Genomic DNA, 25558 nt, shown 5'->3' on the forward strand with positions numbered 1-25558 from the left:
AGTTGTTGATCTATACATGGAATCGGAGTTTTGGGCTTCCGGTGGAATCGCAATGCATGCTGGTGTGAAAAGAAAAGTGAGCACCAACTCTACAAGGGCCACCATATTGATTTCTTCTCCGCGTGTTTACATTGTATTTGGCTAGTTTTTAGTGTGTAGTCATCGCTCTTCTAGTTATGGGATTTGGACACCGAAATTGTGTGGTGAATGGATGTTCAAACAGTGGGAGAAAGCTAAATAAATCTCATTGTGAGCTTCACGATTGCACTCGTTTGATGAAAAATTGCGACTGCAAGCTGTTCGAACTATTTCCATTTCCAACAGCACTAAAGAACAATGATAGAAGGCTAGCATGGACCAAAGCTGTAAAGAGACAGGATTACAATGGGAAGTCTTGGGAGCCCAAGAAATCTTCGCGGATATGCAGTGAGCATTTCATGCAAGGAAAACCAACAAATGAATTCCCTGGATCCTGAACTCGTATGTGTCAAACAGTCTAAATGCTTTGCCTTCTTTGTATTCGTTCAAAGTTCGTTCATGAAACTCGACATGGTTCCCTGGGTGGTCAGACATTAAAAATAATGTTATATCGCTAGAGGTATATCGGCGGCCAAGAAGTCATGCTGTTGTTTTCATTGACCCAGCCATCCTGCAATGTCAAGGGATCAGGCACTGAAACGCCACTCGGCATAACCAAAAGCTTAGTCTTTTCTTCTTCTGTGATTGAAAGTCTTTCGTTAGCTGTTGGTTGCTCCTCAATGCCCATCTCTGATGCAGCAAACAGATAGATAGATTCATTGCTAGGGATTTGAGGTCATCATTGCATTTTCTCTTTTAAAAGTCAATAAAAAGATAGTTTAAAAAGTATGTTAGAAAAGAAAACGCTTCATTTCGAATGTTTAAGATTTTTTATTATTTTAGTTTCAACCTAATTTTCTCTAAAAGCCAGAAGCCTTCATTTCCGGCGAAATTTTTTCCGATGGCTTTTATTCATCATAAGCCAGAAAACAGCGTTGGGATGAAAAGAGGATGGCTGCTGAGATGTGATTTTTTGTTGGACATCCTGTATGAGAATTCATTTTTTCTTCTCAGCCTTTACAGCAGCCTTTGTGACCTTTCCACTGCTACCTTCTGTTTTTGAAACTGTCTTAATGACACCGACGGCCACGGTCTGCTTCATGTCACGCACAGCAAAGCGACCTGAAAGGAAGAGATGGACAAGAAAAGAAGAATTTAAATGTTGTCAAGCTATATGCTTTTACTATTTAAAAGCTTAATTTAAACAAAGAACGCAAACTTACAGCTGAAAAGTAAAACTTGTAAAAAGTTTAAATTTCAGTTGAAGTTGAGGTGCTGGAGATAATTGAAGTGTCAGTTAGCATGTAAACTGTGACAGCAGTTGAAATGTCAGTTTAAAAATGTGTCAATTTAGGAATAAATATCAGTTGAGTTGTCAATTGAAGGGTAAGAGATGGAAAGAAGAAGCGTTTTATAGATAGGTCACTAAAAACAATGTCTAACCCATTCTGTGAACAACAAAATAGACTGTAATCTACAAATGCAGATGAAGAAGTACCAGAATTACTGCCTCAACAAAATATCGCTTTCACAAGAATGGGATGGACGAACAACATGAAAATATTAAGCCTGTACGGACGCTTAAAAAGCACACTCACCCAGTGGAGCACAAGTTGCGAAAGCTTCAACAACCATGGGTTTAGATGGAACCAGACAGACCAAACAGGCATCTCCTGACTTGACAAACTTGGGGCAGTCCTCAAGCTTCTTGCCAGAGCGGCGGTCGACCTTCTCGATGAGCTCAGTGAATTTGCAGGCAATGTGAGCCGTGTGGCAATCCAGCACGGGGGTATAACCTGCACTGATTTGGCCGGGGTGGTTTAGGATAATGACCTGAAATAATAATGTTTAAGTGCATTTAGAAAAGGTGATGAGAGTTCTCTATCCAGCACTCACTTCAGGCCTGAGATTAACACCATTGCAGTTCCTGCTAGTGGCCAGCAGAGGTCCTCAGATGTTTACATATGTCTCCCCTCCTGCACCTCTTTAGAGTCGCTATACAATTACGATTTGTAGAGTATCTTCCTACATTAATCAATATATTTAGGAGTTTAAGACACAGTAAACATAACATTTTCACAAATGAATGAAAGTTGTATGCAAGTGCCGCTCAAGAAATATGCCCCCACAGGGACGTGCAGAGGATGTTAGAGGGGTAGGGGCTCAAGTTCATAAATGGAGATTTTTGCAAATAATTATTTTTAAAATGCTTGAATATCTATTTATAACACTGTTGAAGAGATATTAAAATGTATGTATTCAAAACAAACTACCAAGGGCGTAGGTTTCATTTCAACCTTGGCAGGGGGCGTCACTACATCTTGTACTTGATAGAAGGAAAAGATGGTCCGGACAGTATTATTACAGGCAAGAATGTCAAAGAACGTGAAGCTAATTTTTCAGTCTACATTTAAAAAAGGGCTTCAATGAAACCTTATTCACATTTGTAGTGGTTCCTGCATCTCTATGTTCAGTACATTTTCTTTTTCTAAATACAAATTGTGAGGAGATTGTCGCATTTAAAAATCCAAGCCCAGCTTCTCATATTCACTTATTCCTTTAAATGTCCTCTTTTATTCATTTGCTTAGACTCACCTGGGCGGTGAAGTTGTCAGCTCCCTTGGGTGGGTCGTTCTTGCTGTCGCCAGCCACGTTTCCACGACGGATTTCCTTGACGGACACATTCTTCACGTTGAAACCGACATTGTCACCAGGGCTGGCTTCAGTCAGAGACTCGTGGTGCATCTCAACGGACTTCACCTCAGTGGTCAGGTTGACAGGAGCAAAGGTGATGACCATACCGGGCTTCAGGACACCAGTCTCAACACGGCCCACGGGTACAGTTCCAATACCTGAAAGAGCAGGACAAGTTTCTAGTACTCGCCTCAGTTCACTTCAAAAGAAAACGAGTCCTTAAAGGATTACTTTGCCGATTTTCAACCCAGCATTGTATCGTTGCAATGTGGGAAGCATGTGCAAATGAACGATTTTCGGCTTTCCTCCATGTTACCGGCTCCGGGCGGTCAGGAGGTAAGCCAAACATCTTTCCAACCACATTGTAACGATACAATGTAATCCTTTAATTAGGAGAACATTTAATGGAGTTTGAACTGTTATTGTAGGTATAGGCTGCAGAAACAGGAAATATAAGAAGGGAACAAATCTGTGTTACTACAAAGTTACCGCCAATCTTGTAGACGTCCTGCAGGGGCAGACGGAGGGGCTTGTTGGTGGGCCGGGCTGGGGGCAGGATGGCATCCAGGGCCTCCAGCAGTGTGGTTCCACTGACATTGGCCCTCCTTGCGCTCAACCTTCCATCCCTTAAACCAGTTCATCTGAAGACATATTCAAAGTTAGAAATAAGTCCATGTCTAACCCACAATGTCAGCAAGTTGAGCACCATTAAATAAAATGTCTCACCTTCTCACTGGCTTCCAGCATGTTGTCTCCGTGCCATCCAGAGATGGGGACAAAGGAAACAGTAGCGGGGTTGTAGCCGATCTTCTTGATATAAGTGCTCACTTCCTTGGTGATTTCTTCATAACGGGGACTGGCTGTAAGGGGGCTCTGTGGAGTCCATCTTGTTGACTCCGACGATGAGCTGCTTCACACCGAGCGTGAAGGCCAGCAGAGCGTGCTCACGGGTCTGCCCGTTCTTGGAGATTCCGGCCTCAAACTCACCAACACCGGCAGCAACGATAAGCACAGCGCAGTCAGCCTAAAAAGCACAAATCAAATTTAAGCACACTGGCATTTGATTCAAATGTGGTTCAAACCTTGCTGTGTATTAACATGATAACTTACCTGAGAGGTACCGGTGATCATGTTCTTGATGAAGTCCCTGTGTCCAGGGGCATCAATGATGGTCACGTAGTACTTGGTGGTCTCAAACTTCCACAGAGCAATGTCGATGGTGATACCACGCTCACGCTCTGCCTTCAGTTTGTCCAGCACCCAGGCGTACTTGAAGGAGCCCTTGCCCATCTATTGTGGCAAATAGAGCAGAACAACAGAGAGACAAAAAGACAGATGAATCAGTCATTAAAGTTTAAACAATTTTTTAAAATAAAAACAGTTACGTCATGCAAATCCCCTTTTTAGAAACATCATTTTTCTATTATTTTAATTAGCGTTTAGCCAGTAACTACGGTAATTTACTTTACAGTGAGCTTAAGTATGTGCAAGATTGCCTTCTCTGTCTTCTAAATGTATTTATTTTCAGTGGTGGAAGTACTGTTCCTAAGTACAAATTCAAGGTACTTGTACATTTTATGCTACTTCATACTGCAGCATAGCAGTATATGAAGTACCATAGTTCAAATTAGTCCCATGTTTACCAGCTACAACAATAAAGTGTTGAACACATTAATGTATCAATAATTATAATCCAATAATATATAGGATTCTGCATAATGAGTATTTTTACTATTAGTTGAGCAGGACTTTTAATTGTAAAACTTATTTTAATACTGTAGTAATGTAACCTCTTACATCACATTTTACTATTTAACATTTGTTACTTTCATATTTTAGATGAATAACTTTCTTGTGAGTCTTCTATCATTACTAAATATAAGTATCCACTAAGTTATATTGGCAATACTGATATATTAAAAAAAAAAGCAATTATTTATGTATTTGAGGCGGATTTCTCACTAATTTTGTAGAATAAGAAATACTTCCCCGGGAGAAATTAGGTTACTTTAAAGTTGATTCCATTCTAAAATAGAAATATATATAAACATAGAGAAAACCTTTTTCTTTTTTTAAGGAAATAGAAATAAGAAATAAGTGTATGTGCATTATACTACAATATATAACAGAAATGTAAATTATAATAATGCTGGAAAATGGGATCTATGATCAAGTGTGTTGAATTGAACCAATATTAGTATAAATAACAATATTTACTTTTACTTTACTGTACATTTCAACTATTTTTCAAGCTATATTAGGACTTGTCATATGACATTTTAATTTGTATGTTAAAATATAACTGCAATTTATCTTAAAGGTTCAGTGTTTAAAATATGCCAGAAATTAAACTTAAACCATTAAAACAATGAACTAACATTATCAACAGTGAAGAGGTAACAGTGTTGACGTTAAAGACGTCTCTGTGTTGTGTTGCAGAGATATCTACTGAAGTTAGCATGCTAACAGCTAGCTGCGCTCCGTCCAGTCTTGTAATACCACGTGTTCCTCTAGAGGTGATAGTGAGTCAGTGTAGCTGCAGTCTGCCTCAGTACAGAGGGAGAAGAAGTACAGCTGTCTGTCGCTTGTAAATATTATAGTCATGTTCCGTCTGTTTTATAGTTTGTTTATTGGCTTAAATTCAAAGTGGCAGAAACGATAAAAGGACCCGCCCCATCATCTCGTCCTAACAGGCCCCGGGAGGCTTCTTTGCCGAGCGTAGAGCTGTTGGCAGCCACGGGAGACGGACATAGTTTCAGTTAGCAGTTCAGAATCAGAATCAGAAATCCTTTAAATCAAGTTAGCACTTGAGTTGCTGTGGCAGCTGACTGGGATTGCCGACTGCCGGTTGTGCCGACCACTCCCCCAACGGGCTGCTCTCCTGGCCCGGGGGAAGACGGAACGAACTTGCGTACAGCCTCTGGTTAACGTTAGTGGCACAGTAAACACATATATGGGAACATAAACTACAGGCTAACACCACACTTATTTTGATCGGATTTAGCACTTTAGTGGAATTGTGCATATTCTTGCCCTGCTGTTAGTTAGGGTTAGGCTTTTTGTTAATAACTGATGACTGTACATTTATTTTCTATGGATGCAATAGTAGAAGTGAAATGTTGTCCCCTATTTCTTTGGAACAGGTGTCTAGGAACTACACATTGCACCAGTATTTGCTGTATCATTACCTTGTGAGAGATTGGCAGTTTTGGCAGCAAAATTAGGGAGCAGTTATATCCACCACACCTGTTTCCGCCACACCTAACTCGTGCTTGTGCCTCGTGGCCTCATTGCATGAAAAACGGTCTCCAGTGTTTCCAACAACCAACCTCGGCGGCTTCCTTCTCGAACTTCTCGATGGTTCTCTTGTCGATTCCTCCGCACTTGTAGATCAGATGACCGGTGGTGGTGGACTTGCCGGAGTCGACATGTCCGATGACCACGATGTTGATGTGGAACTTTTCCTTTCCCATTTCGATGTACTGGCTTTAAACAACATGGGGAGCAGTTATGTTGACTTTAAAATGAAATATTTCAGGTTTAAATTTGTCTTGAAAATGAAGGTGAGCTCAGTGGGACCACCAACAGGTTATTTAGAACCAGTTAGCTGTTAGCTAACAACCTTTGGTAATCAAATCCAGGCAAGCAAATGAGCGTAACATTACACTTTACTTTACATAAAAGTAGCAATACCACACAATAGAATACTCCATAACAAGTAAAACTCTTGTAATCAAAATGTTACTAGTAGAGGAAAAAAAAAAGAATCTATAAAAATGCAACGTGTTTTTAATAAATCTTAATATGAAAAGTAATCAGTAGCTGTGAATGAAATGTAAACCATTAGAAATCCTTACAGTCCAATAGAAACTAGTTTGTCCTACGATGGAAACCTTACGAACCCTTCACATAAAGCGGTAACAGATATTTCACCCTCGGACGATGTAATCCAAACCATTAGTTCAGCATCCAATACCCCACTTCATGTCTTATTTCATGTATCTAGTTTTTTGTGGTATTTTTAGATAGTTTTGATTTCTTGTAAAAAAAACAACAACACACTTTAACAAAAGAACATGGAATCTGTTCCCATATCTAATTTAAAGATATTACAGCATTTAAACTCACCTGGTCGGAAAGCAAAAGGTGTGCTGGGAGGCTGCTTTTCGATCTGCACCTTCACTTACTGCCGCTTCCGTAGAAAGTGATCTGTGGAGAATGCCTTTGCTCTAACCTCCTCCTGCGTGTTTGTATTTCAAGTTTCAAGTATTTCAAGTTGTCCAACTAGTGTGCCAGTTTGTTCTTGTTTGTTATATAATAGGACACACCTTGTCTCTATAATCTGCAGAAGAAATGAGAAGTGTTTTAAATACTTGTAATGTAATGAAACACATAAGAAACATCTTCATTTGGCAATGTTTAAGATTTTTATTGTTTTGGTTTCAACTTAATTATGATCACAACTTCCCCTAAAAGGCACAAGCCTTCTTTTCCTGCGGAAACTTTTCCGATGGGTTTTAATCAGCATAAGCCAGTCCTTGAGTAGAGTAATCTGCCTCAGAGAAGACGGCGGCGGGTGGCAGGGAAGAAGGGATTGGGGGCACCGCTGCTGCTGAGACGTCACTCTTTGTCGGACGTCCTGCATGAGAATTCATTTCTTCTTCTCGGCTTTCTGTGCAGACTTGGTGACCTTTCCACCTGAGGGGAGCTTCTTATCAACGGACTTGATGACACCAACAGCCACGGTCTGCCTCATGTCACGCACAGCGAAGCGACCTGGGATGAGGAGATGGACAAGAAAAGGAGTCAATGAAAGGCTGAAGAGATGCCATTGACATGAGTTTTGTGTTTAACCTTTAACCTTTTAATCTGTACTGGCAACTGACATTTAGAATTTCCTTCCTGAACCTGAAAAGTGACCTTTTCTTGTCATACTATATCTATTCTTTGGGCACATGGCATGTCTTCCTATATAATTCTATATATTCTAAGGAAAAAACACTATTTCCATGGGCCCAAAGACTAAATTTAGTACGATAAGAAAGAGGCTGTATCTCAGAAACTACAAGGAACGTAATCAAGTATTTGGTATCAATTAGCTCATGACAAGTTGACTATCAAAAGATATGCACACATATGCACTGTAAAAATATATTTTACATGGAAACACAATTTTAAAGTTTTTCCTCAAAAATCCTGACTTTGACTATCGAAAAAAGTCATAAAGAAATGTCAAAGTTCTACTTTTAGATACTTTCCAAAACTATGTGCTTACCACATTTCAAGACTTTTGACCAATCAGTACAAATGTTGTGGCATTTTTCCTTATCACACTAATTATAGTCTTTGGGCACAAACGGTGCAGCTGGTGGGTTGGCGGAGTACATACAGTGCACTTTATACTAAAGGTGGATATAAAAAAATAACAGTAGAAAACTAAGTTATTAAAGGTAAACATTGTATGTCCTGAAAAACATCACTTTTGTTTGAAAATCAAACAAAGGTTATGAAGCAGAATATATTTAATAATATTTATGGTTGTCCATGTGTACTGGGGATGCACATTTTTTATGATCTTCAGCCATGATTCATTGAGAAATCATTACTTATAGAATACTACATTAATGTTTTTCCTCCATGAAAGTGTTATTGAAATAAGTGACTTGAGCTATTTTCACAGCACAACCCAAGTAAAGTTGGTATTTGAGTCATATATTAAATGGAAACGAGGATAGTATTTGAATTATGAATAAAATAAAAGATAAAAACAGCTCCCGACCCATCAGTCTTTATCCAAACAACATTTCAAACATAATTCTGAATGACTGTCAGGTTGTTTGGAGAACATACATTATATAAAGAAATTTAAAGCTTTGCCACTTCGGAACAACCTCATAACACAACATTTAACTTAAAGTAGTTACTATGAACATATGAGCGAACAATTGCCTAAGGACACATCCAGTAGACCAGAAGCAACATTATAACATCTGGAGTCGTGATTCTGTCCACCTGATGAATGTAAGTCAAGTATTTACACACTTTGTAGCTCTGTTTTTGGTCTCCACCATCTTCTGGGGAAGTGTTTAGCTCTCTCGTTGCTGATTGCTCCACTATGTTCACCAGCTAGTCTCCAATGGTGTCTGTCTGTTCAGCTCAGTACCGCGAACTGGCCCATTACCCGCAATTATCTTCAAGTTAAATCTGGACCCGACCCGATCCGTTAATGACGCTTTGAATGTGGATTTAGTGTTATTGTGGTTTTATAAATTGACTTTAAGGTGCTGTTAGATTGCTGCTAGACCGGCACGTTAATACAGGTGCACGCATTTTTGCGCAAGCAGTAAGGCAAGTGAAAATGTTGTTTTTAAAAGGCTAACCGCCAACAAATATGGATTGAGGTAGAATATTTTTTATTCTAAATATTCTATCTTTTTTCAATAAATTTTGACTTTTGGACTGAGACTGTGAAGACAGAGAAGAGGAGTTTGAGAGAGATGAAGAGAAAGTGGAAGCCAAGGTTTCTGTAAGTTATTAATAATAATAATTTGAATGATAACGTTATGAATTCAGCTAATTATGGTTGATAATATATAAGCTGAGTTGGATGCTAAAAATACTACACAATCATTTTCATTTCTGATTTTTCATAACAGATGTTTGTTCTCAGCCAGCCTCGGGAATTTATATAAATATATATTTTTTTTATGACCTGATGCAGGACAATGTCATGCAGTGGATTTGGTGACCAGAAAAGCAAAACAATTAGCTGAAAGACACTAAAACACACAGTAGCCAGGTTTCCCTTTTAAAGGTTACATTAGATATGTGTGGTGCGACGAAGAGAGTATCTTTCATCTCTCCAGCGGTCGCTGGAGTCCCGTGCTTCATGTACCTCATCAGTCATTCGCTAAATCTCTTTCCATCTCACTTTTATCAAGATTTTTTCAAATTTTTGCATTTCTACTTTTTATGCGCAAATTGAAAATGCGAATGAAAACATATCGATGTAAACACACCTAGAGCAGACAGGGAGTTGGATGATAAGGTTTTATACACAGCCATTTCATCCATTATTTATATAAAAGATATTGATTAGTGCAGCTTTTAAATAGTTTTGACTTGTCACGGCAGGTGTAACTGGTATTCCAGGGCCATAAAATCTTGCTATGACATCAAAATGTCCGCCGTGGAAAAGGTCTATCACTAAGTATAAGAACAATAAGAATCTAGCGTTTCACTTACCCAGTGGGGGGTACTGGGAGAAGCTCTCAACACACATGGGTTTTCCAGGCACCATAGTGATGATGGCGGCGTCTCCAGACTTGAGAGCCTTAGGGTTGTCCTCAAGCTTCTTGCCGGAACGACGGTCGATCTTCTCCTTGAGCTCGCTGAACTTGCAGGCAATGTGAGCGGTGTGGCAGTCCAGCACGGGGGCATAACCCTGGGAGATCTGACCGGGGTGGTTCAGGATGATGACCTGCAGAGGGAGAGACAAGGAGGGAGCAACATCTAAGTATGTGGACTGGTTGGAGCTGGACACTACTGAGTTATTGATGGAGGGGGACTGCCTGCTGTGTGGTTCTTTTTGGGTCCAAAATCAATGGATCCTGCATTTCCCATAATGCAACTCAATAGTAGTCAATAGTTATTTTCTCAAACTTTGGAAAGCTCCTCCAGAGCCACAGAAAACATAAAATAACTGTTTTTACAGACTAAATCATACTCATAGTGACATGTAAACGAAATATTATAAATTGTAAAATAAGCAGAGTACCCCTTTAATGTATTGGAAACTAGTATTTTGACCAAATGCTAACTCAAGCTTCACATATTAGCTTTTATATAACCTGGCCCGTTGCGGTTATGTGGTGTTCGCTGTAACCACTCAGCTACCAAGACGCTGCGAGGGGCAGAAAACTGTTTTGATATCTGATATCAGACAAGAAATATCTATTAATCTGCATTTTCCCTGTAACTTTAATTTGTATAAATAAATAAAATCACTGGGGATAAAAATCAGTACTTGTTTATTATGTAAATACAGACATTGCTTATTTTCCATTTTCCTGAGACTCACCTGGGCGGTGAAGTTGTCGGCCGCCATGGGTGGGTCGTTCTTGCTGTCGCCAGCCACGTTTCCACGGCGGATTTCCTTGACGGACACATTCTTAATGTTGAAGCCGACGTTGTCACCAGGGCAGGCTTCAGTCAGAGTCTCGTGGTGCATCTCCACGGACTTCACCTCAGTGGTCAGGTTGGGGGGAGCAAAGGTGACGACCATACCGGGCTTTAGGACACCAGTCTCGACACGGCCCACGGGTACAGTTCCAATACCTGAAAGAGCAGGAGGCTTTTCAGTTAACTTCAAAAGAAAATAACTTGTCAATTAGCAGGAATTTTGATGGACACAAGAGTTTGAGCTGTCATTTTTAAGACAATAATGAAGGTTTGTAGCAGCGGTAACAGTGTTAACCTCATTAACGAATGACCATGACTAACTATCTCTAAAGATGTCAGTAGGACTGAGTAATTTACTTAAGTTAAAGATAACAATGATAACAACACGGCTCGGGAGAAACAAACAGCGTGATATTTTGGCTCGACTAGATTGGCTGAAATGTCCAATATAATGCTGTTGACTAAAAAAAGACTAAAATGTCACAGTTCTCAGTGACTAAATCTAAAAACTGACTAAGAAACAATATGATAAATAAACTAATCTTGTCAGTGTTTTTCCTGCAGCCATCTTTTGAATTAGTTTGAAACGTCATAGTCCTGGTCCTGCTACCGATGAGAGCAACATAATGGTATGAATACATGTCAGGTGTAGGCGTAGTTTAAGTATACACTGATACTCTCCAATATATCCAGTTCCACCTCTGCGCTGTCTGGAGAAACTCCCACAGAGCAGATATCAGGGCGGAATCTACGCTGTGACTGATCACTCAAGAGTCTCCAATTTCACCACAAGCTGCTGCTGTTACTGTAGTTGGTGCAACATCCAGGATTTCAGGTGAGCAACTCGACTCTGTGCCTCTTTGTTTGGTTTTAATATTTTGCAGCTATGTTTTGATCCAGGTTTAGCTCCTTTTTTTAGTCAGCATAGACTCGTTCGTAAAGGTGTTGGTTGCCAGCCATGTGTTTTGTTTCGATAGGTTAATTAACCCCTTTTTAGGCATGTAGTATGTGACATTACAGGTTTTGGGTGTCTGTTAAAGGCTTTAAGTCATTCAGGCATATTTCAGTACATATGTGGGTGTAGTGGCACTGCTGGAAAGCTGTGTTGAGCTGGAAGGTAATGATCGGAAGGAAGAGGAGTGCTTTCTGTTCTGTCACAGCGATGTTTTAAAAGCTTTCTTTGCCTAAACTTGTGATCATTGTTACAATGATTATTTTGATTTTGATTTGCTCTTCACAGTGCTATCAATCAGATGAGTTTGAACTTGTTTGTCTTTGTTAGACAAGTTTGTCGACTATTAAAATATCAGTTTGTAGAAAGTATGGCCCTTTTTCACTGACATTATTTTGCCTCTTTTTCCTTGAGGTGACATGTTATGAGGTCACACTCTTTACCGCCAATCTTGTAGACGTCCTGTAGGGGCAAACGCAGGGGCTTGTCTGTGGGGCGGGAGGGGGCCAGGATGGAGTCCAGAGCCTCCAGCAGGGTAGTGCCACTGGCACTGCCCTCCTTACGCTCGATCTTCCACCCCTTGAACCAGCTCATCTGAAATGAAGAGTGCAGACAGAGAGAGAGGAAGACAAGAAAAGTTATGGGGTAAAAGAAAGAACAATGATTAGTTTCAGAAGATTGTTTGATGTGAACATCCAAGAAATGTATGACATATAGTGGAAATCTCTTTTAGTGATCACATCTGTCCGTCAAATTGATCACTACAAGCAGATTATTATTCTAACGACATTTTTCAATTCCTTTTTTTTATTTCTCATGCAGATAACCATCTAATTGACATTTGTATATTTATCACATAAATATGAAGTAATGAAACGTACAGCATTGCGATCTACTAAATTGTATTGAGTGTTTCAAACACTTTTGAAATTACTTTACAAATTAAATTATATATAAAATATAGTTAGCATTTGTAAAGTAATGATTCCGTCGCACGCTTTTTGATCAATATTAGCGGTTCATCACTGTAATTATGATCACTATAAGCGGTATATATATATATTATTACGATACTACCTTTTGACAGAAATCATACACATCTGAATAACTGTGATGATGTGAGGAAAGGTGTCCACCTACCAACCACAACTGCAGTGTGTTGACTTGAACTTTGCTTGTAATTAGTCCCTCACCTTCTCACTGGCTTCCAGCATGTTGTCTCCGTGCCACCCAGAGATGGGGACAAAGCCGACAGTAGCGGGGTTGTAGCCGATCTTCTTGATGTAGGTGCTCACTTCCTTGGTGATTTCCTCAAAACGCTTCTGGCTGAAAGGGGGCTCTGTGGAGTCCATCTTGTTGACTCCGACGATGAGCTGCTTCACACCCAGAGTGTAGGCCAGCAGAGCGTGCTCACGGGTCTGACCGTTCTTGGAGATACCGGCCTCAAACTCTCCAACACCGGCAGCAACGATTAGCACAGCGCAGTCAGCCTAAAGAGGGAGGCATTTGTAGAACATGCATGTTTCTATATAAGGTATAAAGTGATGAGACAACAGGTTAGAAGGTGTGCCTTTACCTGAGAGGTACCGGTGATCATGTTCTTGATGAAGTCCCTGTGTCCAGGGGCATCAATGATGGTCACGTAGTACTTGGCGGTCTCAAACTTCCACAGAGCAATGTCGATGGTGATACCACGCTCACGCTCTGCCTTCAGTTTGTCCAGCACCCAGGCGTACTTGAAGGAGCCCTTGCCCATCTATTGTGGTTAAAACAACACAAATAGATAAATAAATATGATGGAACAAAAGTATGAATAAGACCTGAAATTTAAACATTTAAAACCACACCGCTTCATAAAATAAAAACAGCAAACTTAATCTTGCAAGAGTTCTCTGAAAATGAGTTTCCAATTGACCTAAGAAAACTAAATTTTCCGTTAATTACAATTACATTTGGAATACGTAATCTGACTAATTTAAATAAATTGATGAAACCTCTCCAAACACAGTCTGTCTAAATTGGTGGAGACAGTAATTCAGTTAATCCCTGAGGCTGATACTATATCAATATTATTGTTTTAGATGCCTTTCTTTGGGGAATACAAACATGTTTTAACATATAAATGATAAATAAAATATAATTTTAAATTGGAAATGTTACCTTATTTAGATCATGAAAAATCTAATAAAAGAATAACTAAACGCACTTAAGAATTTGACCAAGATTCAATGCCAATTTCGACACATCGGTTCATACACAAACAAATTCAAGTTTGTTACCAGGTCCCATGTTGATTCCCCTTTTTAGAAGCATATACTTTCCTATTATTTGTTTGAAGCTGCAGATAAATTCACTTTACTTTATGCTGCATATTTAAAAATATTTGTTGTTGTACACGTTAACTTAATAGTACGTAGTTACTTCAAAAGCATTAGGCTAATTGTTCTACTTGTTTAAACAAATTAGTTTATATAATATAAAGATTGATGTGTGCCTGATTTGTATTAGTTCAATGTGTCTAATCTTTCAGATAATTATCTAATATTTACTATATGAAGTTCCCATTAGGGAATACTGGTTATAGTAATGTGACGTAATCAATTTGAACCTTTTTGCAAGTGTACGTTTAGTTTATAACTTAAATATTTCCTGTACAAGTTGCAGTTCCACATAACTAAAGATACAAATAATACAGACTGCCTACATATTCATAGTCCTTTAGTGTGATTGTTATTTATTGATAAGGTATATTCACGGCTGGTGTTTCCAACAACCAACCTCGGCGGCTTCCTTCTCGAACTTCTCGATGGTTCTCTTGTCGATTCCTCCGCACTTGTAGATCAGGTGGCCGGTGGTGGTGGACTTGCCGGAGTCGACATGTCCGATGACCACGATGTTAATGTGGACCTTTTCCTTTCCCATTTCGATGTACTGGTTATAAAAAAAACATGGGGTTCAAAGTTGTCTCGATATTGGGGTGAGCCGCATCTTTAGTTGTGTTAGCCAACTCTACAGTGAACTGTTGGCAGTTGGGTTAACCAAACTAGGAATAATTTACCATGAGAGTAGTAATGTTGACCAAATTATATATTTTAAAGTTTAAACTTCTCCAAATAGGGTGAAAAAGGGACAACCAGACGAGATGCATGACAATTATTTAATTGAAGATCAGTTGCACATTTATAATCACATAGTTACATATTTAAAACGTCTCGTGATCACAACTCTGCGGCAGTTAGTTAACGTTAGCTCGCCACGAGTTTAGTATTAAGGCATAATGAATATAAATGTCGCTTGTGTACATTCATACACAAAGCTTAATGACTTCAGGGCAATATAGAAGTTTGGAAATTCGACATGTTTGATTTTCTTTACGTCAGCTGTCATTTTCGGTGCTCGTGCACGCCACCGGAAAGGCGAAACTGTCGATGACTGACGCGCCCGCATCGTGTTCTCGGTGCAGGCTGCTCGGCCTCCATGTTGTGCCGGGAGCGCAGAGCCGCCATGTTACCGACTGATGCAAGCGCGCTCCCGTCACAGTGCAGCCACAGCATTTTGTGCGCGTTCACGACGGCGGCAGACAGAAAAGACTAGCATGACTGGCAGAAAGAAATCCGACATGTTAAAACTCAATGCTCCTTATTAGTAGGGGGGGGGGGGGGGATGACACCAGCACAATACAGCCCAAGTAAACAGACGAATAAATAATATACAACATGCTATACGATGTTTGGATAGTTGCATAGGTGAGCTGCAGTTTACCCTCTCAATATCTAACCAAACTAAACAGTCAACTAGTTGAGCATGATCATATAAAGCCTAGATGCTGACTGCAGTCTCAGGCTGTCATGAATTATTCTAAATGCCATGCCCTGAAATGCTACCCCAGCTTCTGTCTACAGACACACTCCGTGTTAAGAGCTCGATTAAAAGATGACATTTCACCAACCTGTGCCCGACCAAAAAGATGTCCCCTGATTTAGCTCGTAGGAAGAAAAAAAAGGACTGAATGTTATCCGTCCAGAGTTTTTATACTGAACCAGAAGAGAGGGAGGGCTGTGCATGCTCTTGCTGTCAGAATAAAATAAGGGTTGCCATTGGCTGGGGTGGCATAATTTCTATAGAGGTGATTGGTCGACAAGCGCATCACTGGCCACAGATAGCATGGTCAAAAACAGCTGCACTACAGACTGAGGCTTGCCTGTGACAGCCTAAAACTATACCAACTGCAACACAGGTAATAAAAGATCGACAAGCCAATTTCAATTTTTTCAAAGACATTTATTTTATTAGTTACCAGCAGCTTTCTTTCCAATTAAATGTGGCATTTTAACAACATTTCCAACTTAAACTTAACTGAGAAGAGGCACCGTCATGTGATTCTGTAAGTGACAATGCCATGTAGTTCTTTTTTCCTGCGAAAACTTTTGCGATGGGTTTTTATCAGCATAAGCCAGTCCTTGAGTAAAGAGATCTGCCACAGAGAAGATGATCCAGGGTAAGGGCAAGACAGAGGGGAGGGAGTGGCCCGCTGCTGCCGGCACACATCTTGTTGCTGGATGTCCTGCACGACCATTCATTTCTTCTTCTGGGCCTTCTCTGCAGCCTTGGTTGTCTTTCCAGAAGTTTCCTTGGTCTCAACAGATTTGATGACACCGACGGCAACTGTCTGCCTCATGTCACGCACTGCAAAACGACCTGGAATACAAGAGCAGTGAGTTAATGCATTGATTAACACCGATTCATTTTATGGTCAAGTATTTATTTATATGTACATAGATTTCCAAGTACATACCAAGGGGAGGATAGCTGGAGAAGGGCTCCACAACCATGGGCTTCTGTGGGATCAGTTTGACAATGGCAGCATCTCCTGACTTGACAAACTTGGGGCTGTCCTCAAGCTTCTTGCCAGATCGACGATCGATCTTCTCAATGAGCTCTGTGAACTTGCAGGCAATATGAGCCGTGTGGCAATCAAGCACGGGGGCATAACCTGCGTTGATCTGGCCAGGGTGGTTCAGGATGATGACCTGTGGACACAGTTTGTTTTAGATCTTTCACCAAATATCAACTTAATCAAAACTAAGCTATTAAATTCACCATCTGAGCTACAAGTTCACAATACCAACCTGGGCATTGAAGTTGTCAGCTCCCTTGGGTGGGTCGTTCTTGCTGTCGCCAGCTACGTATCCACGACGGATTTCCTTGACGGACACGTTCTTGATGTTGAAACCAACGTTGTCACCAGGGCAGGCTTCGACCAGAGACTCGTGGTGCATCTCAACGGACTTCACCTCAGTGGTCAGGTTGGCGGGAGCAAAGGTGACGACCATACCGGGCTTCAGGACACCAGTCTCGACACGGCCCACGGGTACAGTTCCAATACCTGAGAAATGTAGTATTAGTAACCCAACTTCTTGAAACGTTGTAATTTACACCATAATTCAGTTCTTACCGCCAATCTTGTAGACGTCCTGCAGGGGCAGACGGAGGGGCTTGTCGGTGGGCCGGGCTGGGGGCAGGATGGCATCCAGGGCCTCCAGCAGTGTGGTTCCATTGGCATTGCCCTCCTTGCGCTCAACCTTCCATCCCTTAAACCAGCTCATCTGAAGACATATTCAAAGTTAGAAATAAGTCCATGTCTAACCCACAATGTCAGCAAGTTGAGCACCATTAAATAAAATGTCTCACCTTCTCACTGGCTTCCAGCATGTTGTCTCCGTGCCATCCAGAGATGGGGACGAAGGGAACAGTAGCGGGGTTGTAGCCGATCTTCTTGATATAAGTGCTCACTTCCTTGGTGATTTCTTCATAACGGGACTGGCTGTAAGGGGGCTCTGTGGAGTCCATCTTGTTGACACCAATGATGAGCTGCTTCACACCGAGCGTGAAGGCCAGCAGAGCGTGCTCACGGGTCTGACCGTTCTTGGAGATTCCGGCCTCAAACTCACCAACACCGGCAGCAACGATAAGCACAGCGCAGTCAGCCTAAAAGCACAAATCAAATTTAAGCACACTGACATTTGATTCAAATGTGGTTCAAACCTTGCTGTGTATTAACATGATAACTTACCTGAGAGGTACCGGTGATCATGTTCTTGATGAAGTCCCTGTGTCCAGGGGCATCAATGATGGTCACGTAGTACCTGGCGGTCTCAAACTTCCACAGAGCAATGTCGATGGTGATACCACGCTCACGCTCTGCCTTCAGTTTGTCCAGCACCCAGGCGTACTTGAAGGAGCCCTTGCCCATCTATTGTAGGGATAAATTGGGAACAGTTCATAGGGGAATCAGGACATGGCTATGTATAGCCATTTGTATGGAGAAAAAAATACAGTCAGTTATAAATTAAATTGAGGAACTGTTATGATTTACATTTGATTGATGTTTTATTAAGATGCTTTGACAATTGCTTTTTACAACACAACTACTAAGCCCATGTCCAGATTACATATTTTGTCAACTTTATACATCAATTAATCAAAGAGACATTTATGATGTAGTGTAATAACTATAGTCTGTGATCCTGAGGCCTCTCCTGAATAAAGTGCACAGTCACAATCAACGCTGCTTACGTTAAGCCCCACCCCGTGCGTGCGCGCGCACGGTTGCTAAATTGCTACTCGTGCCGGGCAGTAGAGGCTAAAATGGGCATGCTGACGTCGCCATCTTGGCTCTTTACTGTAACGGTGTTAAAATATAAGACATTAACTGCTCACCTCGGCGGCTTCCTTCTCGAACTTCTCGATGGTTCGCTTGTCGATTCCTCCGCACTTGTAGATCAGATGACCGGTGGAGGTGGACTTGCCGGAGTCGACATGGCCAATGACCACGATGTTGATGTGGATCTTTTCCTTTCCCATTGTTGTAGTTTCTATCACGAAAAATACACAACCGTTTAGTTAGATCTCCATTTTCAAGCTAGTCATCGTTTATTAGCAGAGTAAACTTTTATCCACAGAGCGCGACCGTGTGCAGTTAGTTGAACAGTGACACATCGGGCCCACCTTAACTGAAACACCAGCCCTTCAGTACACATTAAGTTTTTAAAGCAAAGCCCACCATTTACATACAGTTACAGTAAACACTTTTACAACAGGTTAAGGTTTCTGGCTAACGTTAATCGGTACGGGATTTTGAGTTGCTAACAGGCGGCGGGGGCTACTGCCGCTAGGCCTCACTCGGCCACAAACCAGACAGACACGTGTTACTCTATGGCCACGTCGAATTAAGTTACAAAGATCGCCAAATATCCAAAAGCGGTTTTGTACAGCCCTACAAACGCCATGTCACTTAATATGTACATTTGTTTATAGGCGGAGAGAAGAAACGCCATTACAGCATCCTGGGTTCTCAGTTTTCAAGTCTCTTTGTTCCTTCCTACCCCCCCCCCCCACCCCACTCCACATTCTTTCCTCCCGCATAAAACGCTTTCAATCCAAACTTAAAAAGCTTCCTTAATAAATAAGACACAATACGCTGACATCCGGATAGCAAAAGTATCAGCAATAGAGAGCCTTTAAATGTACCGCTAATTCCTTCACACATAAAAATCCACAGGTCTGTGTGAAGTTACATAACCGCGAAGTTCTGGATCAAACAGCTCAAATGTTCCGAGAGAAAACTCCGAGCTGAATCTTATCACACGTTAAAACAAGGGCCTCAGTCAAAGTTAAACTTACCGGTGTTTCTGGGTATTCACGGCCAAAGCTGCTGCCCCTAGCCAGGTAACAGAAAGAGGAGGAAAGAGGGTTGGACTTGGGGTTTTATACTGACTGGGAGGCGGCCTGACTTCCCGTCGCCCTCCCCGGTGCAGACCCCGCAAATCACACACATTCCTGCAAAAAACGTCAGCACGCCACCGGATGAACAGCCTGAATCATGTACGATGCGTTCACTGTGCATTTTTAGCGATTAAACTAACGAAAACAGAGAAACTATAGTGGTGATAACAATGTTAATAATACTGAAACGGAGTGTAAAAGAACACAGTTGATTGTATTTTAGGGGTTATTTGACCAGCAACTTTTTAACCCTTCATCGATCAGCTGTTTGATAAGTTGTTTTTGACTTCCTAGTATGTGACACTGTTCAGCCATTGACCAACAATACATACATTGTCATGCAGAAAGTATTATGTATATCATATCATTTTTTGTGACATTAAGTGTTGGAAACGATACATTTCAAATATATATAATAGGAATACTGTTATTTTTCAATGACATATAGACATAAAAAACACATGCACAAAATATTTCTTCATGGCATATAATTTAATCTTTATAAGTGATTTAGGGATTCATCATTTATTGATTTTATGTATGGTTGTGTAAAATTCATATAGCAGTATAGAAGTGGATTTTCATCATTAAGATTTAAAAAATGCAAATCAAATAACTACTTCAGACCATAACAGCACAAAGCTCTCCCCCTGAGCTACTACCACCCACTCACTGGTGATACTGGGACGACTCATCAGCCTGAAAAGATTATCTAAATCCAAATGAGAGATTTGCATTCAAACAGAGGCCAGACCCTGAAAAGATGAACAAACTCATGCGGTTTTTAAGACACCTTATCTTGCCGGTCATTTACAATTACAACAAATGCATATAAGTGTCTGATTGAATTAAAGCTGATGTGTGTCCACCAGTGTATCTTCAGGGTGAGCTGGTTTACTACTTCTGATTCTGATTCACAACCAAAACAAACTGATTGTTTGATACACTTATAACTCCTCTCATTTGTTAACTTTGCTGTGATTTTTATCAGCGCATTTCCCTTTGAACCACTTGCCATTTTTGAAACGGTAAGATATTTCTGGTTAATTAATAATATTTGACTTATCTGGGGAACATTTACACAATCACACCCATATTTACATCTTCAGGCCTAGTTTGTCACTCGGATGCTACCTGGGCGTTAGGTCAGGAGGTCAGATTCTGCCTCTTCTTCCATCACTTGGCATATTGCTAAGTATAGAGGCCGCTGGCATCCCCTGCAACCACACACATACTCTAACGACTCGCTCGGCTTTCCCCCCAGTTCAGGTAACAGCAACTTCGACTTGGCAGCTGCTGCTTTAATTTATTATTTAATACTTGATTATAAACTGATTGTAATCCCGGGTAAATGTCAGATACATACAGTGCTAGTGAAGGCAACATAAACAGGTTCTGCTGTGTTTTAAATTCACAACAAATAACCCATCTGAGAAGGTGAAGAACAAGGCCCATAGTTCTCAACGTATACAGCACAGAAAAGCATAATGTATATAAATACCTTCTGACTCCACAGGTTGCCACTATGTTGAGCAACCTCCATTCATAAGAGGCTTAAAAATGTGGTCGGATTTTTAATTTGCATGTAAAGTGAGCAACACTGATGCTTAAAGATACATTAGAAGGTGAAGTTTTTTTAAATCTTGACTTACTTGAAAAGCAAGGTATGCGCATGTTTCCTTGCTTTTGATTCGTTTTTGGAAGATAAGACTATGGCCTGAGGGTCTCAACTTATGGTCAGCTGTAAAACCCTGGGTCTAAACTCCTTGTGTAAAGGGATGATTGGGTTAAGGCAGTAAAGAGACAGAAAGTGAGATTGAGACAGTGAGGAAGAAAAACGAAAAGTTTTCCAGCCTACAAAAGGAGGAACAAAGAGACTTGACAGAGACCCAGGGGTGAACTCAGTGATCAGGGTGACATTGCAGTACTTGACCTGTTTTACGAGTGTGATGGAAGAAGTACACACATCCTATTCTTTAGTAAAGTGTGTGTGAGTGTGAGTGTGTGTGTGTGTGTGTGTGTGTGTGTGTGTGTGTGTGTGTGTGTGTGTGTGTGTGTGTGTGTGTGTGTGTGTGATTGAACAGGCAGACTGGCAGTGAGGATTCATCTGGTATGAACACCACTGTTCAGTACAGAGAGATTCGTTTTTACAGCCATATTACACATTAATATATACTTTTTGTAAAAGTAATGTTCAGAAACAGGTAAAGAAAAAAAGTATCATCTTTATTTGTCATGTTTAATTTTTAATGAACCACCCAATAATTGTAATGACCAGTCAGGACCCTCCTGAAAACAAAATTTTGCATATCAAACGGCCTATTTACTATTTTATTCTTAACTTGCAGTACTTTTTATTTTCTCTTCCTATATTTATATACCAAGACTAATTCCTTGTATGTAAAAATCTACCTGTCAATAAACGCAATTCTGATTAACTTGCAAACAATAAATATGTTCTCATTTTCTTCCCTTCAGAATCAACAGCACTGATGTTTGGTGATGAGGTCTGGCTCGCAGTTTATCCCAAAGGTGATGAGTTCAGGGCTCTGTGCAGGACAGTCAAGTTGTTCTACAACAAGCTTGGGAAAAGGATTTCTTCGTGGACCAAGCTTTCTGCACGGGGCAGCAAAGGGAGAGACAAACTGTTGCCACAAGTTTGGGTGCACACTATTCTCTGGAGCACCTCTGAGGGGTCACAGCATTAACCTGAGGAGTTGTGGGGTGATTTACAGGATGGGAAAGGTGATCGAAATAAAAAAAGAAATCACACCTAGACATTACTTTGTGTTAGTGGCTCACAAGTTAGCCAAAAAGGTTGAGAACCAAGAATAACACTCATTCTAATGTAATCACAAAGACACTTCCCGTTACAATCATATCTTCACATCTGTCTATATGCATTACATTAACACAATGTATCTCTGTACATTGCATATTCTTTTAATACTTCCCACTGTCAACCTTTGCACATTCCTTGCACAATTTGTTGGGAAGCTCCAATCTAAGGTCCAATACACAAAAGTAAACTTTTTACACATACTTTTGGAAAAATAGCATAGCGTAGATAGATGTAAATACAGTGAATTACTATCCATACAAACACATTATGGATTCCAGTTTTAACCACAGTTTGTAGTGAGCAGCAGCATCAACTGGTACTTCAGAGTCATCCTTATCTGCCAGTTTTAAGACGTGACTGTGTGGGTGCAGAAAAAAAAGGCTCTGATTGATTCTGATTGATGCCAACATTGAGAGAATCCCACAACATACATGCATTCATGTGCATACAGACAAGAGTTTAATGTAACTCATTCTACATACCAATGTCAACACAATATATGCAAATATAACCTCAGGGGGGGGGGGGGGGTAATGCATATAAATCCCATTTACAACACATAGCAAGTTCCACATCTTCTGCAGCCTGCTGGCAGACACCCCCCTACGCTTCACACTTGCAAACAAAGAATTCCCTTTTGGTGTACAGGCTATCGTCTGCATTTGTTTCACACCCCGAGTGTTAAGGAGAAGTGTTTATAACATGCATATCACAGCCTTCAGGGTAGGCGATTAAAACTTGTGGCTGCTACTTTAAGGGCTGCAGGACATTTCATTCACCCACCTCTGGCTCGAGCCAGCCTTAGAAACGAGATCTCTCTCTCTCTCTTTGAAATGCCTCTTTCAAGGTTTCTTAGTTTTGTTTTTTTACCCCTATGCTGGTTTTGTATGCGTAACGTAGCTGTTGTAAATGTGTAAAGTCTGTTAAAATATTATATGTAATATTGGGCTTATAACTTTTTGTTTTTTCTGTTTTAAATGCTTGGTAAGAGGCATTTTGAGTATATTTAATTAACATTTGAGCCTTGAAACCGGTTGAAACCCCATTCCATGTTTAAAAATGTAATTGAAAATGTACATTTATATCTTAAGGCAAACAAATGTGTATCCTGCTTCTAACTGAAGAGGTTTCTGTTACAGCATTTTATAAGCTAAATGTCATCATTTATAAAAGCCAATCTTTGCTCTCGTCAGTTCTTTTTTTACGTGTGGTAAAGCAAAACACAGGAGAAAATCAAAGTACAGGAACTTTCATGAGAAATGCAACAAAAGAAAATCTGAGAAAACTGACATTCAAATAAGGATTTAAATATACCTGAATGTACACTTACATTTTTCATAATCAGATTTGTCAGGACATGATAAATATCTGGCAGGAACCCAAATGATCAATAATCCTGCCTCAGCAATGCTCTGTATATTTTAAATATTCATGCACACTACAATTACTAACAGTCTTGTTATTTTCTATACAGAGACAATGTTTTGTTCTTGTTGTCGGCAGGGTAGGGCCCCTCTCGGAGGCCACTGGGGATATTCAATTCACAACAAAAATGTGAAAGACTTTCAGCTTTCCAGCAACATCAACATCAAATACTCCTGACTTTAGAGAAGTAACAAAGAGAAAACTATTTATGTGTCAAGTGAACCAACGTTACTTATAAATATAAGAAATACATTGGCAGTAAATTAATTTCCTATGTGCAGAAAAAATACTTTTTATTATTATTAATTTATTATGCATTAAAGTGAACAACATCCCCCTAGCTGTTACAGGACAGTCAAACTACTTTGTCATCAACAAATGGCACAATGCTGACCTGACTTAGCTAACGTTAGCTATAACAGTTGATTAAAGAAGTTAGAAATAAGGCTTTCAAACGCCAAGAAAAATACACTGAGGCCACTATGTGGTTTTATAGTCGTGAAATGTCAAATTTAAGGCAATTATTCACACCATAAACGTCTACATTTTAGAGCAGGAGTCGGTAACCTATGGCTCTTTCAATGACGCACAGACAATTTTGAGCTGACATTATTTAACATGTAATAAATAATTATGCTGTGTCATTTTAAAGTTTTAGTTTTAGTCTCTGACTGTAACTGTGTGCGCACGTGTGTGTGTGTGTGTGTGTGCGTGTGTGTGTGTGGGGGGGGCGGAGGCGGACGTCAACTGCAAACGGATTGCTGAGCAGTTCATGCGCAGTCGGGAACACAGCGGTGGAGATGGGTTGTCAGTGTTTGGAAACAGTGACCAAAGTTCACAGACAATGTTAGGGGAAACACAGATAGCGCTTTTAGTACTCGGAGACGTGATATACTTAAAACTCAATGTTATTAAATATATGGCTCTCAATTAAATACATTTAAAAATATTTGGCTTTTATGGCTCTCCCAGCCAAAAAGGTTCCCGACCCCTGGTTTAGAGCATCATTATGCTAATAAATAGGCTAACGTTAGCTAGCCGTTGTGAAATTCGTTGGTTTGCCTGTAGATACCGGAATAAAACCGCCGACAAAAAAAGGATTGCGCAAGCTCCAGATTATTTAAACCGTATTTCATATAATTATTTGATGGGGAGAACGTGAGGTTTTAGTGGAGTAACAATAATCGATGGGTAAAAAAGTAAATAGAAACAGGGAGTGTGATATCATGATAAATAAGGGGGCGACAATTTCCGTTACACCACACCGGGTTCATCATAAGAACATCCGGGTCATTCATCAAAAATCTGATGCAAGCTTCAACGCCATCCTGTAAGAAGAAGAGCTACACCCTGTTAGCAAACTCTGACACATGTGTGTTTCAGCAGAGGTCGAAGAAGTATTCAGATTATACTTAAGTATAAATACTAATGCCAAATTGTAAAAGTAAAAGTAATTCTAGTAAAAAATATAAGTATTAGCATTGTACATAAAGTACCAAAAGTCCTCATTATGCTGAAAGGCCCAATTAGTGATATTAGTTATTATTAATTAGTGATACATTGATGTGTTCATCGCTTTAATGTTGCAGCTGGAAAAAGTG

At 40.2% G+C, this 25558-nt stretch overlaps 3 protein-coding genes across 3 annotated transcripts in view; all 3 read right to left on the reverse strand.

Annotated features, from left to right (window-relative positions):
* Positions 1-893: 893 nt before the first annotated feature.
* Positions 894-7047, reverse strand: LOC115015857 (elongation factor 1-alpha-like). Its single transcript, XM_029443462.1, is given in 10 exon segments — positions 894-1200; positions 1677-1911; positions 2674-2930; positions 3262-3370; positions 3372-3413; positions 3499-3624; positions 3626-3796; positions 3883-4062; positions 6102-6258; positions 6901-7047. Coding segments are annotated over 9 exon segments (1389 nt in total). The 5' UTR covers positions 6246-6258; positions 6901-7047; the 3' UTR covers positions 894-1075.
* A 129-nt stretch (positions 7048-7176) lies between these two features.
* LOC115015856 (elongation factor 1-alpha) lies at positions 7177-16015 on the reverse strand. The gene is made up of 8 exons (XM_029443461.1): positions 15855-16015; positions 14684-14836; positions 13482-13661; positions 13099-13395; positions 12349-12499; positions 10853-11109; positions 10018-10252; positions 7177-7548 (listed from the first exon to the last, which is right to left on the reverse strand). Exons 2-8 carry the CDS (start codon positions 14825-14827, stop codon positions 7424-7426), a joined length of 1389 nt encoding a protein of 462 aa, XP_029299321.1. The 5' UTR covers positions 14828-14836; positions 15855-16015; the 3' UTR covers positions 7177-7423.
* Positions 16016-16165: 150 nt separating this feature from the next.
* The window catches only part of si:ch1073-513e17.1 (elongation factor 1-alpha), a 26178-nt gene continuing 16785 nt past the window's right edge, over positions 16166-25558 (reverse strand). Inside the window, exons 2-9 of the mRNA XM_029443460.1 lie at positions 19589-19596; positions 18626-18780; positions 17979-18158; positions 17597-17893; positions 17361-17511; positions 17035-17291; positions 16701-16935; positions 16166-16603 (exon numbers count right to left, since the gene is read on the reverse strand). Coding sequence (XP_029299320.1) covers positions 16482-16603; positions 16701-16935; positions 17035-17291; positions 17361-17511; positions 17597-17893; positions 17979-18158; positions 18626-18769 — 1386 coding nt within the window. The 5' untranslated portion in view covers positions 18770-18780; positions 19589-19596 and the 3' untranslated portion in view covers positions 16166-16481. The remainder of the gene's footprint in view (positions 16604-16700; positions 16936-17034; positions 17292-17360; positions 17512-17596; positions 17894-17978; positions 18159-18625; positions 18781-19588; positions 19597-25558) is intronic.

Source organism: Cottoperca gobio, chromosome 11 (genome assembly GCF_900634415.1).
Source record: "Cottoperca gobio chromosome 11, fCotGob3.1, whole genome shotgun sequence".
Taxonomy (NCBI): Eukaryota; Metazoa; Chordata; class Actinopteri; order Perciformes; family Bovichtidae; genus Cottoperca; species Cottoperca gobio.

What these genes read in the sequence shown, in the direction of transcription:
- LOC115015856 (XM_029443461.1), bottom strand. Translation starts at nt 14,827, where the DNA reads ATGGGAAAGGAAAAGGTCCACATTAACATCGTGGTCATCGGACATGTC. An exon ending in TGCTGGAAGCCAGTGAGAAG is followed by an intron (nt 12,500 to 13,098) that starts GTGAGGGACTAA and finishes TCTTCATTTCAG; the next exon opens with ATGAGCTGGTTCAAGGGGTG. An exon ending in CTCCCAGTACCCCCCACTGG is followed by an intron (nt 7,549 to 10,017) that starts GTAAGTGAAACG and finishes TCCTCATCCCAG; the next exon opens with GTCGCTTCGCTGTGCGTGAC.